Genomic DNA, 14,834 nt, shown 5'->3' on the forward strand with positions numbered 1-14,834 from the left:
TCAATTAAATAAAATCCTCGTATTTATTTAATTACGATAAAATATTATGTACTCAACTATCTATTGCATTTAACATAAAGAAAGATATCATATTAGTAGACTAATTATTTGGATCCAATTTTATTTTAATTTAGTGTTTTACTTTATCGTTGCAATTTTCTGTGTTTAAATTTTAGTTTCCGACTTACCGTCGCCGAAATCATTGTTAAATTTGCACCCCCTGTGATCAAGTCCTAGAATCGCCCCTGGGTTCAATGGTGTTAGGGAAAGGGATTGGTTGGTGGAAGTTAGAGTGAGAAAATTGAGAGAAAAAAAATGAATCGGAATGAAAGAGAATGAAAACATTAAAACACAAGGGTATAATGGTAATTTATGTAATTAAATAGACTTGAGATAACCTAAAATTAAGTTCAAAAGATTTGAACCTATGGACGTCAATTTCACCCGCATCCATCAAAACCCGATCCACTCGATCCTAAAAGATGGATGAAAACCCGATTTAAACGGATGATGGATGGATGACGGATGAAACGGATGATGGATGACGAATGGGTTGGATGAAGAAATTCCACCCGCCATCCATCCATCACCCGATTTTATTATTTTTTATTTAACTTTTTTTTTTACATATAACACATTATTAAGATATAAAATATTTAAATTTTCATATTTTTCTACTCTGAATATAAATATTTTGTGAACCTACCCACTAGAAAGTTAAACTTAATTAATTATCTAACTTTATTTTTGTAGAGAAAAAAAATCATCATTTTTTTAACTTGAAATATATAAATAAACAACACCCGATCCACCCGTTTTATCCATGGATGATGGATGGATGGATGACGGATGATATGTTTCACGGATGACGGACAAGTTGGATGAGATTTTAAAAAGACAGATGGATGACGTATGAGGCTTCACTCGACCCGAACCCGATCAATTGACATCCCTATTTGAATCTAAGTCTTATATGAGCATTTTTTTTGGTTGGTTTGGTCCAATTGTGTGAACACCAATATCGGATTATTGGCTGCTTGTACTCCGTATTCAGTTATTCACTAGTAAAACAATCAAGTGAGTCACTCCCTCAAATATTAAAATCAAAAACTGCATCATTTGATTCTTTCCAGAACACCCAGCCTTTCAACTCTACGCTATTCCCTTCTTTCTTCTCTCTTCCACCGTCCTCACTACACACCCCCATCAAACTCAACAAAACCCTAGAAGAAACTCAATCAAAGTAACCGGCAACCGGGATAACAAGTATGGCAGATTGGGCACCAGTACTAGTAGGAGTTGTACTATTCGTATTACTATCACCGGGACTTCTGGTACAGTTACCGGGATATAACCGGGCAATAGAGTTCGGAGGTATGAAGACTAACGGCAAAGCTATTTTTATTCACACCCTTCTTTTCTTCGCTCTTTATACTATTATCATCCTCGCCCTCCACATGCACATCTACACCGGCTAATCCCGATATCAGTTAGCTTAATTGGTAAAGTCATAAGAAACCGGGTTTCAAAACCCGTCAGCATCAGAATCATCCTTTGTTACATTTAGTGTAATTCCTGTTTAATCAAAATTGTAATTTGTTATATTAGCTTTATTTTGTGTTGCTTCTTTTATAATGTAATCTGTAATACTGTAATGATGCTGAAAAGCTGGATGTTTAAAGGGTTTACTCCTATTTCATTTGGTACAAGTCTTTTGAGAAACCGTCTCATGTTAAATTAGTTGCAATGTTATTGTTCGAGCTGTTATTGATAGGTTCAATAATACTCCCTCCGTTCCAATCATTTGTTTACCTTTGATTAAATTACTCTTGAAGTGAAGCTAGTAAAATTGAGCCGAAACCTGGATTGGATCTGAAATAATGGATCAGAGCCTCAGAGGCCATGAATACATTTTAAATTATAGTCTAGTTTATAGTATGTAAATCTTACTGTAGTTCTTACCCAACTGAACGACAAATTGGAGTGTTGAATGCGACTATTTTGTTATTTTGAGCTGAAATGTCAGTGTCCGACACACGACATGTAACCAACCAGTATCTTATATTTTGGTATCAGTGTCTAACGCAATTGCGCAAGTATCAGAGATGTAAATACTCTGGTTAAAGTTGGTACTCTGTATAATCAGCAAGACTGCAAATCAGAAGACTAAGTTGGGGATGATATAAAACCTGCTCAAGAGTTAAGCGGTCTCATTTCCGTTCACCCCATTTATATTGTTTCTCGAATGATGAAACTAGACAGAGTATATGTCTTATCCCTACATGTATTTGGAGAAATCGTTGGTCAAATTGCAAATCTTTTCCCACAAAAGTTGGGCGATAGTTTTGGGATGCATTAGCATTTTGCCAGCAATTTTTCCTACTGACATTTAATCCGTATACAGGACGGAGCTTGAAACCGAATGATTGATCAAAGTAAATACCAAGTAGCTGCTATAATCATTCAGCTATATTTCAGTAACTAAGATTTTTAGAGGGAAAACTTTACACAGTTTCTAAACAGTCTAATACAGCAGAAATTACAGTTGTATTTCAAAGAAAATAAATTGCAGGTTGAAAGACGGAAGAAGATGAGAAAGGAGGAATACGGAAACAACAGGTACTTAATCAGTACCACTACGTAAATGGATACCAATAGCGACAGTGAGTATCGTAAGGATGCAGAAGAAAATGACAGCATGGACCAGAATAGAGATGCCACTGGTATACATGTTCCCAAACTCGACCACCCTTGTTCTTGCAGGAAGTTGAAACAACAACCCTGGTGATAGCAGGATGAATAGTCCGACTGCCACCACTACAGGGCCCCAATCGACCATCATCTTTGATTCTTTTCTTCCTCGCGTTGATCACTCTAATTATTTGTAAGTTATATCTGTTGCAGTCTCTCTTTAATGCACTTTGTTTCGCTCTCTCTGAGTGTACAAGATATCTTATAGGCTGAAAGCGAAGTATTTGGTGGAATATGTAGGGCAAAAGGAGTGAGGTTTCCTTGGTGAAGAAGGATAAGAGGCAAGAAGCAACAAGAGGAAGGTATATGTGTTTATTTACTTAGTGGGTTTGCTTTACTACATTGATCAAGCACTTGCTTTTACATTTTGCACTTCATATATACTATAATGGCAATATTGTTGCTTTTTTGATGTTTCTTTTACTCCCTGCCTTCTTTTTTCTTCCTTTTTTGAAAAATAAAATGTGTTAATACCAGCTACTTTAACTAATGAAGTCATTGATCGGTGGTATTCATAACCTGGGTTCAAACTAGTGGCGTACCCAGCAGCGATAGAGTGTGGGGTCAAGTTTAGTATAATTACTTTACTATATTTCTATATTTCTCTTTCATATGGGTCAAAAGACGTAAAATTTTCAAATTAAACAAACTTAACAATAAAAAACGTTTGTTATCCGGAAAGCTGTGGGGTTTTGAGAGTTGAGACCCCACTGCCCTAAAGATAGGAACGCCACTGGTTCAAACTCGTCAATATCAAAATTGTTCCGATGAGCTCCATTCACACGAAAAAAAGACTAGACATCCATTAAAAACAATAATCAATCACACATTGAGACCCCAGCACAACTATATGGCTTTTCCTTTTGAGGTTTTTGCTTTAGGTATAGAAGAAAGGGAAAAAGCATGATTTAAATTGTATAAGTAGTAGAGTCCAGAACTGGAGGACGTGGGCATGCTTTTTTTTTATTTTTTTCTTTTTTTTGCTTAATCTTTATTTATAATGTTGGCTTGACTGATTAATGAAAAGCTATTTTGTCTTAGAAGATTAATAAAGCAAGATACAGTATTATACTATATGCAGCAAAGGTCCTTTTACATTCGATATACCTTTCTTGAAGCTGTTATTTGTGGCCTTGATTAGGTTGATTATGTACTTTGTTAGTGATTGGAAATCGAGATAATCCTAAGGACATCATTATAATCGTAAAGCAAAGTAAAATAACGACCGCTTAACAACAATTGGGACAGATACCTGGTTGCTGCACAATTTGCAGCTGAGATTTGTATATTACTGATATGCACTTGTGCAGTAAAGATCCTTTCACATTTGATATACCTTTCTTGAAGCTGTTATTTGTGGCCTTGATTATGTACTTTGTTAGTGATCGGAAAGTGAGATAATCCTAAGGACATCATTATAATCGTAAAGGAAAGTAAAATAACGACAACTTAACAATTTTTGGGATGGATATCTATCTGGTTGCTGCAAATTTGCAGCTGAGATTTGTAAATTACTGATAATGTTGGTCACAAGCTTTTATTTTACAGTCGATTTGTTGACGGTCCTTGATTATCGTTAGCAAATTCGTCTGTTTCTTACAGCGAGTCGATAATTCTAGATTTAAACATTGTTTTGAGGTACTGCACTAACATAAAACAAGACTAGTTGTGCAAAGCATGCATAACAGTAAAAGATTAAGTAAAGATGATTTAACTCCACTAGTTTAAGAATCAGAATGAATGTACAGTCTTTGTTTTCCAAAATCACATGTTTTAATTAGTAGAAGTAGTTCATTAGAATTTATTTTGAGTGTAGTAAGTTGATTTGTTATCGCATCGGGATTTGAGAATCTCATGATTAATCTTCCTATTATCCTTAGTTTAAACTAATACACAACATGGTTAATAGATACTTAGATAATGTCTTAGTAAACAGTTCAAGAACAACTTTCAAAAGCTATATTACAACTAATGTTATTTTAGTTATTATTCCAAAACATAAGATTATTGAAATTCTAGTGTATGATCAACACGATGCATTTCCTGACGCAATTTTCATCCTGGATCATTCGGAAACGTCTCTATAAGGTTACGTATGTCCAACCCCTCTTACACCGCAATTTGTGGGAGCTATTGAGTTATTAGGGATATGTTGTTATAGATAGTGGGAACTTGAAATCGAGAATAAGAGGATTTTTTCTTTGTTCCTGCAGAAATTTCGACATTGAAATCAAAGATAACATTATTTGAAGAACAAATTCCAAATAGAGACAGAATGATACAAGTCATAAAACACAATTTTTTCTCTTTTGACTTCCTTATAGGATTAGGACACATCTGATGTACAGGACTAACAAAATCAAGTCCATGAAATAGGATTGTACAGGCACCTTATCAACAACATCAGGCAACAGAAAAAAAGAATAAATCTTTTTTAAATTCTGTGAAACAGTAAGATTTGGAGTTAATTCCCTACCAGCAACAGGAATTCAGATATTATTCTAGCAGTTTTAAGATGGGTCGGACCTGCTTTCGAAGGGTTTTGTGACTTAAGGGCTCGGCCAATGGGTAGCCTGCAGGTTGCAGCGTGCTAGTAAAGGTCGGATATGGGCACAACATTTGTCCTAGTAAATCGGGAGGGTTTTGATGCATTGACCCATCAGGCAAATGACCACTCCTAATGGCTGGGTAAGGGGAGTCGGATGTAAGCAACATTATCTTTGTGCTAACACGGTAGAGGAATTGTTTCCGGTTGATCCATAATGTGAATGCTATATATGAGAGTTATTTTCAGTGTAAAAGGAATAAAGTATCCCCTAATCCTCAGGATTCATCTTAATCTTTAGCTGAATTACCACTATATATAAGTAAAGCTTCCTTAAAACAAAACATACTCACTTCTTAAGTCTAAACTTTGCTAACCCTTCAGAAGTTCAGTTTCAAATGAAGGTGAAATTGAAGCCATTCTTCTACCGAAAAACAAAGCACATGTCAACTACCTCAGTTAATTATGCTGTGAATCAAGACCGAAAACCTCTGTCAAAGCACTCAGTTTCATACAACATAGTACCTGATAAACCTCATGTTCATTTCGACAGCTATTTTGGTGATGAAACAGTCGACATGAAGGCGTCAAACTACATATCTTCAGTAAAAGCGCGCTTTAGGCATGAAGTTACTCGTTCAGATTGATAAACAAGTGTTGGCTTAGGCGCTTACCAGCCAAGCCGCCACAGAATGTTTTTCTAGTCTCTTTTGATTTACAATAAGCTAGGTAGCACCGTTGCAGTACATGCACTCTGAGTTTATGTATCGTCTGTCAGCTATATTCCTCGTGGCTTTGCTACGAGAATTTTAATAAATTTGTACACCATATATGACTGTTGTTGAGAAATGCAAGCATCTGTTTGTTGAAGCAGCACATTCTGTTTTATTCTTTGCAGCATCTGACTCTCTATTTCTGCTAGCAGTTTAAATACTGCCATAATATACTAAATATACGAAGTAATATTGAATACAGTCCTACTGAGTTTAGCACCATCAAGTTCCGATTTGTACAAACTCAATTTCCTTACTTAAAACATATAATTAGCCAACCAAATTCTCTTCAAGCATATTCATCAAGAATATTAAATTTTATAATGCAGTATCAGCATCAAATTGTCTTTGGCATTGTTGGAGGATCTCTTCCTTATCATGTACAGTACTTCTGTACCGTTATGCAACTGACAGAACCTACTGAACTGATGTCACAATAAGAGTCAAAGGTGATTACTCCCTTCATCGCATCTAGGTTCATCATGTTCATAATCACTTTGGTCATTCGCATTTATTTGGGTTTGATGCAATTATTGACGCAATTTTCATACTCGGTTTCTTTGTATTTTCAGCAAAGATCTAAGCAGCATAAGAATTTCTTATCTCTAAATCACATGACTCACATCACCTGCAATTTGAAAAAGAAGTACTTTTCAGTTTTCAGTGTCATATTCAGTCTATTGAGCAGAATGAGCATGAAGTGGAGAACACTATCTAATGTTTTACGGAAAATGAGATGGTTCCATCGAGTGGTACCTAGTCATGGTGGGTTTCCTCTTTGTATGAATGCCGTTGAAAGGCCGCTTATGATTCTAGAGTGGATCATCTGCAGAAAAAGAACTGCATCCTTCAAACAGCAATGTATACTGTATAGCATTTCTAATAGTTTCGGACTTTTTAAGATTATCCATATAAAAGCACCTTAAATTAAATCCGACTGCAATAAATAATATAAGCATAATCGGATAAATCAAACCTAGTTGATACCTGTATAACATTAATCAAATACTAAATCAGATTTGATTAAATCTATACATTTAACTTTTTATGATTCTCCAAATTAGTAAAAAATAACATCTCAACAGTAGTTTTCATAGATATGAAGGAATATATTTCATTTCTATCTGAAAGAACATTATGGAGCATAAAGAGATGCAATTATGCACCAATAACAAACCACTACATATAGAGCTATCCTCTTACTGATACTGCATAGCATTCCACATAAACTAAACAAATTTCAGATAAGCTAATCCAAAACATGAGAAAATCCTATTTCCGCGCAACAGAACCATCAGTCACAGTCCGATATGTGAGGCCGAATCAGACATTCCCGACTGCTGCCTTAATCGACTATGTTGTCAACAGGGGCCCAAGAAACCAGGCTGCGCGAAAGGTGTCATTTATAGCAGCAGACAATTTTAAGCCAACCCCTCAAGACGAAACAACAGATAACTACTTTGGTGCAGCTGCTGATGACTGCGCTGACTTGAAGGCCGCTAATTACATTCTGCAGAGGAGACGCCGCTTTCTAGAAGATTATGAATGATATTATAACAGTTATGTTAGATGTAAGTTTCTAAAAGTACCATAAATGTTGTCTGATCTTTTCGCGTTAGCCTTCTGCTGTATGCGCCAGAGTCGAGAAAAATGTATTCATGTATAAGTATTATGCTATATGAATCCTGTGTTCTTGTACTTCTGAGCGACAATGCAAACCGTTTTTTTCCTATCATGCATTATATTATGCATCATCTAGAAACAAACTTTGCAGGATGAATCTACACAGGACCTTTATTTCATAATAGGCGGGTGCGTTTGAGACACTGGTAATAAGGTCGTCATAATTGTTGTTATTTTAACTATGGACTAATGTTTTAGTTATTCACTAACGTATTTAGATTGGTTTTTAAGTCCGCCTTACACAAAAATTTGTAATAAACGCATAAGAATTAACGAAAACTAATAGGTGAATCTCACATATTCCATTCATAATTCATAATAATTACTCAACAGAAACAATATAGTTTTCATAACAGATTTTTATTGCCAAGAAACAGAAAATTTCCGCTACCACGGTCAAAAACCGCTATCTTTCGAAAAATTAACAATGTGCCTAAAGTTTAGTTCATCAACAACTACAAAATTACAATTTCAAGAAACAATTATGAAATATCAGTGACTATCTTTGTAGCTTCAAGCTTGTAAGACGTCGTAATACAATGAGGCGGATTTGAGTTCCGGAATCATCAGTTGGAACATAGATAATCTCGAGACGACGAAAGCGTTTCTTTGGAGGGTAGAGTTGAAGATTACTGTGGCTAGACTTGGGATTGAATACCGGCACAATTTTCTTGCTCAAATTTGTCGAAACAAAGCCGAGAGAATTCTGTTCTTGTTGATTGTTTTGTTTCGCAACCTCGAAAGAAAGATCAAAGGGGCGTTTCTTTAGCGGAAGTGTCAATTTATACATATTAATTGAATAATATTATTGTATGTGGGAATAGAAACAAGAAATTGGGGAATTGATGTAAGGAAATTGGAGAAAGGTTTAAGCTGGTAATTGTTGGGAGAAATTTAATTACTGTTTTGTGATTATATAGACAAATTATGGAAATAAGTTCAACAAACACGGTTTTGGGCGCCAATGTATGTATACCTTATGAATTTAGGAATTAGGGTGCTTGGCAATCAAGCTTTCTATTTTCCCCTCATTATTATTTGTTTTCCCTCATTATTATTTGTGGGTAAGAATCGAATCTCCCCTATAGTTGGGAGTATAAGAAAGATCCATGATAGCAAAGGTAGTTAGACATTTGTTTACCTTTCACACATCATTTTTTGAAGAACAACAATTTTGATTTCAATTTACTCGATGGTGAATCCTATTTAGTATTAGCTTGATGAGACCTAACTAATACACTTTTTTATTAATTTATTTAATTCTTAATTACTAAATAAAAAATAAATGAGACAATTATTTTTCTATTGGTTATATTTTCTTGTGGGACCATTTGAGCTACTAGCTCCATGGAGCTACTAGCTCAATTTAAGCTAGTTGATGTGGAGTGCTCCAATGGTTAAGCAAGTAGCTTGAATTTTTTTTTTATTTGCAAGCAAGTCCTTTTAGGTAACCATTGGAGATGCTCTAAGAGCAACTCCAATGGTTGCTTTAAGGGACTTGCTTGCAATTTTTGTAAAATTTCAAGCAAGTAGCTTACCATTGGAGAGGGAATGAACAAATGTAGCTTGAAAGCATTGTAGCTTTGTCAAGCTACATGCTTGACATGAAAAAAAGAAAAGGTAAATTTTTTTATCGGATGAAATTAATAAGGTGGGGCCCGTATAAGCTACAAAATGTTGTAGCTTTCCATTGGAGCGATGTGTAGCTGAAAAGCAAAACAACTTAAAAAACCGACTTGGCAAATCAGGCTACAACGTATTGTAGCCGTCCATTGGAGATGCTCTAAGAGCGCTCTTACCATTTTAGCTAATGTATATTCTTCCCCCGTTTTTATTAACCTATGTCATATTGCCATTATATGATTTTGCGGAATTGGGATTTATAATTAGAGAGTCAAATACGAAAAGTACATAACGATAACGAGATACGGGAGAATTGTCTCTAATTAACTTAATGAGAATGGTATCTCCCAATTTTTTTTGTGGTTATAAATAGACATGATGCCCTTGAGATTTGTCATTTTGCACGAAATATCCAAATTTCTGATCCGGAAAACTTTAAGAGGTCATAAATCGTGTTTACGAGATCGTAATGTGACAATATTTTTTTTTTTCAAATAAATCGTTTTTTTTCGAGAACTACGATTTGAAAAGAAAGGAGGCTCACCTTATCTTGTTCGATGACCATTATCACCCTCCGTTCAAAAAATGTCGTCTTTTTATTTCGGCTAAATGTACTAGTAATTTTAGCTCGGTTAGTTGGTTTTCTAGTAGTTTTAGGAACTCTAGTATTCCCATGGTTGTATTGTAACATGTTTTATTTCCAATACTCCCTCCATCCCGGTCATTTGTTATCCATTTCCATTTTGGGGTATATCAGTGAATTGTTATCTATTTCTACTTTTGATAAGTTTTATTATATGTAAAAGATAGTGTGTAAGTGAATGAAATAATAATATTAGATTACTTTGTTAGACATCCAATTACATTTTCTTGGTATATGTGCTAAATACAATAGATAACAAATGATTTAGATTGAGGAGGTACATTTTATCGTTGTCAAAAAAAAAAAAAAAAATAAAAGAAAAGAAAAAATAAACTTTTACCATCTCTTGACCATGGGCCAAGTTCAATAAATGCCTATTGGGCTCTTTCTTAAACAAGATACAAACAAGAGGCCCATCAAGAAACCTAAATACACAAAAAAATATCTTAAATATCTTAATCGCCAAGGCATTGCAGTTGATTAAATAAATAAAGTAGATTTCTTTTTTGCGGCCATATTTGAGAGATTATGAAAATTAATTGAAGATTGAAGAACTGAGAATTAAGGAAATTAGAGAGGAAGATTATTAAGAGAGAAGTAAGAAAGATTATTTTGGTGGAGTTCAACTTAATGAAGCAAACAGGTATTTATAGTGGAGTAAATTAGGGTTTCAACCGCAAGAAAATGGATAATCGTTAAGAAAGTTGCAGTAAAAGCCACATGTGTCATAAACTGCAGTAAGTAGCCGTTACAGGAACTGAATAGGCATAACTTAACCGTTGGGTAATTTTTCTGAGATTAAGGTTATCTCCTCATTTTCGTTCTGACACACTGAAAATAAGGAGATAAGGGGTAATTGTTAGGCCTGGAAATCCGCAGACGTCCCTGATCAGTATCTCATCTTAACCTGACTATCAGGCTGTCAGGACGTCAGGCCGACACATGAAGATAGGCGCCATGCCATGGAGAGAACGGTCAAAATATCTGGACGATATCAGACCAGGAACTCATGTTATAAAAGGAATATGCACGCAACATTGAATGGGAAGATCTCGCAGTAAATGCAACAATTAAGGGAATAATATTGTCAATTATTTAGGGCAATTAAGGAGAATAATCCGCATTAATTCCAGCATCAGGCAGCCGTTCAACTAGAGCTTATATAAGAAATATTTGGGAAACATTTTGGAGATCATCATCACAAGACAAGGCATATTTCTACGTATACTATACTTAGAGAAATATTACAAATACTAGTTTAGACCCCGTGCATTATATGCACGGTACTTATAGTTTAATATTTTTATAAACTTATTTATATAATATTGGTACCTTATAGTTATTTACATTTCTTATCATTTTATTTTGCTTTGATAAATAAAAGCTAGAACTGAATATTAGTTAAGAGAGTTAAGTAATTAGTTGAAATATATTTTAATGAAAATATTTTTATAGCTGTTCCGGGTGTAATTCCAGAGCAAGTATCGTTACCACCCGTGGCTTGTAGAATAATGTCTTGAGCTGAACCCTTCTTGCCTTTATCGTTCCTCTCGGCCTCTCCTGCAACAATGAACGAACTGAGGGCTTGGCTTTGTGCCAAGCGTACTCACTCCGACGCTCAAGTCAGTAAACCTAAAGGATTAAGTTGTATTACTTGGCTAGGTATGTATTGTAGAGAGATAAGGAAGATATTACCAGATGAACAGTGTACTTAGGTTAAGTTGTGGGATCCTTTCCTCAATGAAGGTTGAGGAGTATTTATAGGCTTTCACCTTTTGTCACGTAGTGGCCAAGTGGCCAAGTGGCTAGCAGGTGGAAAGACTGATCTACCCCTCGGCCGAGGGACCTATGGCAGGCCGGCGGGCCAAGTTGACTCACCGCCGAGGGGTCTTGGATATGAGTACGCGGGTATGTGTCCCGGCTGGCAGGTTGTCACGCCGAGACCCAGGCTAACAGGCCGATGGGCTGCATCGGCTAAGCGATGCCCGAGTTGTTGACTTCTTTGTGGATATCTTTGACCTTGTTCAATATGTTGACTTGGTCAGCGGTGCAGAATATGCCCCATCAATTTGCCCCCAGCGTAGTCTATGCCGTGGCATGGGCTCCGATGTACGTTTGAGCGTATATTCTGCGCAAATAATTTGTAACAAATGTTCTGCATCGGCTTCTTCTGCGGCGGCTTCTTTTTCCTCGGCCTAGTCTATCCTAGGCCGTACCATATCCCCCCTCCACATGGATGCGTAAAGGGTATCCGATGTGGAAAATAAAGTGACGCTGGCCGAGACCAGGGTTGAGAGTGCCGGTTGTTTTTGATTGCCTCCGGCCGGCGCTACCTAGCTTGGTTGATCGAGTGGCCGGCGGAGAACAGATACTTGGGAATTTGTTGGGGGAGGTGAATAGGCGGAGAGATATGAATGGGCGTGTTGAAGACGCTTGGTCACTATTGCATTGATTGACGTCTAACTGTTGCAACGATTGACATCCCGTGGTTGCATGTCCGACACGTGTCTGCACGCTGATTGGATGACGCTTCATGGGCTGTTCGCTGATTGGTCCTTCTTTATGGGCTTTGCCCTATAAATAGGGCAGTTATTCCGTGAAATTGGCCACCAATTTCAGTTTCTCAAATTTTTCTCCAAAATCTTCATCTTTCTAAACTTTCAAGGGCTTCCTTTTCTTCCAATCTTCAGAGTCTTTGATCCGGCGAGTGTTTTTCTTCGAGGTAAACAGATAAATTTTTCTTTTATCTTGCTAGTATTTTGTTGTGACCATGTCTTCTGCTGATGCCGGACCTAGTAAACCTGCGTCGGAGGGCCCTAGGTCTCCTTCTCCCGAAGTTGATCCTCAAATTCTGGAGGAATGGGAGGATGATGATTCTTATGGTGATTTCGGTGATGATTTCGGTGAGGAGGAGGAAAGTGCTCGTCCCAAAGAGAGGAGGCGGTACGTTATGGATCACGGTGACGTCTGTAAGGCAAGCGTTGACCGAGCTTGGACCCATGAGTTGGCCAGTTGTTCTGGTGAGAAGTTTTTTGAGGGCCACTTTTTCTTCGGCAGGGGATACGAGATTGTCATCCCTGAGGAGGGTCAGGCCGTCTGTTGCCCTCCACCGGGCCATACCGGTGTATATATGCGACACTTGGAGTACGAGCTCCGATTTCCGCTGAACGAGTACGTCATGGCTATCATCAAAGCTATGAACGTCGCTGTGGCCCAACTGCATCCGTTGGCCATTAGGACGATAGTCGGCTTTGTGTGGCTTTGTCTCTTCAAGGGAGAGGCCCCGACGGTGAATTTATTCCGCCGGCTGCATTATCTCCAGCCGTCAGTCGCTGGCCGCGTTGGTAGGTACAGTGTGCACATGGAGAAGGGTTATGTCTCTGTTGACAAACTTACTTCTTGCAAAGACTGGAGAGATCGGTGGGTGTACGTTAAGGTGCCGGACGACTATCCGCTGCCCCGCTGCTTTCAGCACCAAGTTAACTTGCGGTGTGAGACTAAGGCGGAACATGACAGATGGGTCTCCCGGAAAAAACTCAAGATGGATGCCAGCAGGGTCCCTCTTAAGGAGGATGAGAGGCTGGCGATGAGGCTCTTTGAGGCGGACAAGGGTGGGGTGCCGAAAAGATGGATTCCCCCAACGCAGATCATTCTTCAGGATGAGCCGCTCTGCCATGTCGGCCTCATACCGGCCTTAGCACAGGGTGAGTAGGGTCGGTATGAGGCCTATCACCGCTGTCAATGTTCCTGTTCTTCGAACTCCGATTTAATTCCTCTATTTAATTCTTGCTTTGTTTCCTTCGCAGACCATTTTGGACCGGATTTGTCTGAGGATATCCTCCGGAGAATGGGGCTGCACAAAGACAAAACCGTTGCTAACTTGCATCCCAAGGCTCTGACCCACGACCGCAGGGCGTCGCCGAATGATCTTATGGGCCAGCAGCTGAAACGCTTGAATGTGGTGGAGGCCCAGGCGAAGGTTGTTAGTAATATGCCGCGCCATACGCGAAAAACAAGTCCTTCGGCGATGATGGCGTCGACATCGGCTCCGCCTTCCACCCCCCCTGTTCAGAAGGATACGGCGGAAGTCGTTTATGTCTCTACTGGCGATGATTCCGGTGAGGAGGAGGGGTCTCCCCTTGTCCGTAAAAGAAAGCAGACAGCCTTTACCGCTGCCGTTGCTTCTGCTGCTGACGAGGAAATGCGCCCTTCGGCCAAGAAGGCCAAGCACGGTATTGATCTATCCGGTGGCTCAGATTTAGCCGGTTCATCAGGCGCTGCCGATGACAGGCTTTTCGGCATGCCTATGTTCCGGGTGTAATTCCAGAGCAAGTATCGTTACCACCCGTGGCTTGTAGAATAATGTCTTGAGCTGAACCCTTCTTGCCTTTATCGTTCCTCTCGGCCTCTCCTGCAACAATGAACGAACTGAGGGCTTGGCTTTGTGCCAAGCGTACTCACTCCGACGCTCAAGTCAGTAAACCTAAAGGATTAAGTTGTATTACTTGGCTAGGTATGTATTGTAGAGAGATAAGGAAGATATTACCAGATGAACAGTGTATTTAGGTTAAGTTGCGGGATCCTTTCCTCAATGAAGGTTGAGGAGTATTTATAGGCTTTCACCTTTTGTCACGTAGTGGCCAAGTGGCTAGCAGGTGGAAAGACTGATCTACCCCTCGGCCGAGGGACCTATGGCAGGCCGGCGGGCCAAGTTGACTCACCGCCGAGGGGTCTTGGATATGAGTACGCGGGTATGTGTCCCGGTTGGCAGGTTGTCACGCCGAGACCCAGGCTAACAGGCCGATGGGCTGCATCG

General features: G+C 38.5%; 1 protein-coding gene across 1 annotated transcript; it reads right to left on the minus strand.

The window, feature by feature from the left end:
* Positions 1-1,164: 1,164 nt before the first annotated feature.
* LOC141643746 (uncharacterized) lies at positions 1,165-3,109 on the minus strand. Its single transcript, XM_074453041.1, has one exon. The coding sequence runs from the start codon at positions 2,840-2,842 to the stop codon at positions 2,624-2,626; it is 219 nt and encodes a 72-aa protein (XP_074309142.1). The 5' UTR covers positions 2,843-3,109; the 3' UTR covers positions 1,165-2,623.
* Positions 3,110-14,834: the final 11,725 nt, after the last annotated feature.

The sequence above is a fragment of the Silene latifolia genome, chromosome 2 (genome assembly GCF_048544455.1).
Source record: "Silene latifolia isolate original U9 population chromosome 2, ASM4854445v1, whole genome shotgun sequence".
NCBI classification, from domain to species: domain Eukaryota; kingdom Viridiplantae; phylum Streptophyta; class Magnoliopsida; order Caryophyllales; family Caryophyllaceae; genus Silene; species Silene latifolia.

Bases quoted from the DNA above. Each gene is read 5' to 3' on its own strand.
- LOC141643746 (XM_074453041.1), bottom strand. From the start codon at position 2,842: ATGATGGTCGATTGGGGCCCTGTAGTGGTGGCAGTCGGACTATTCATC.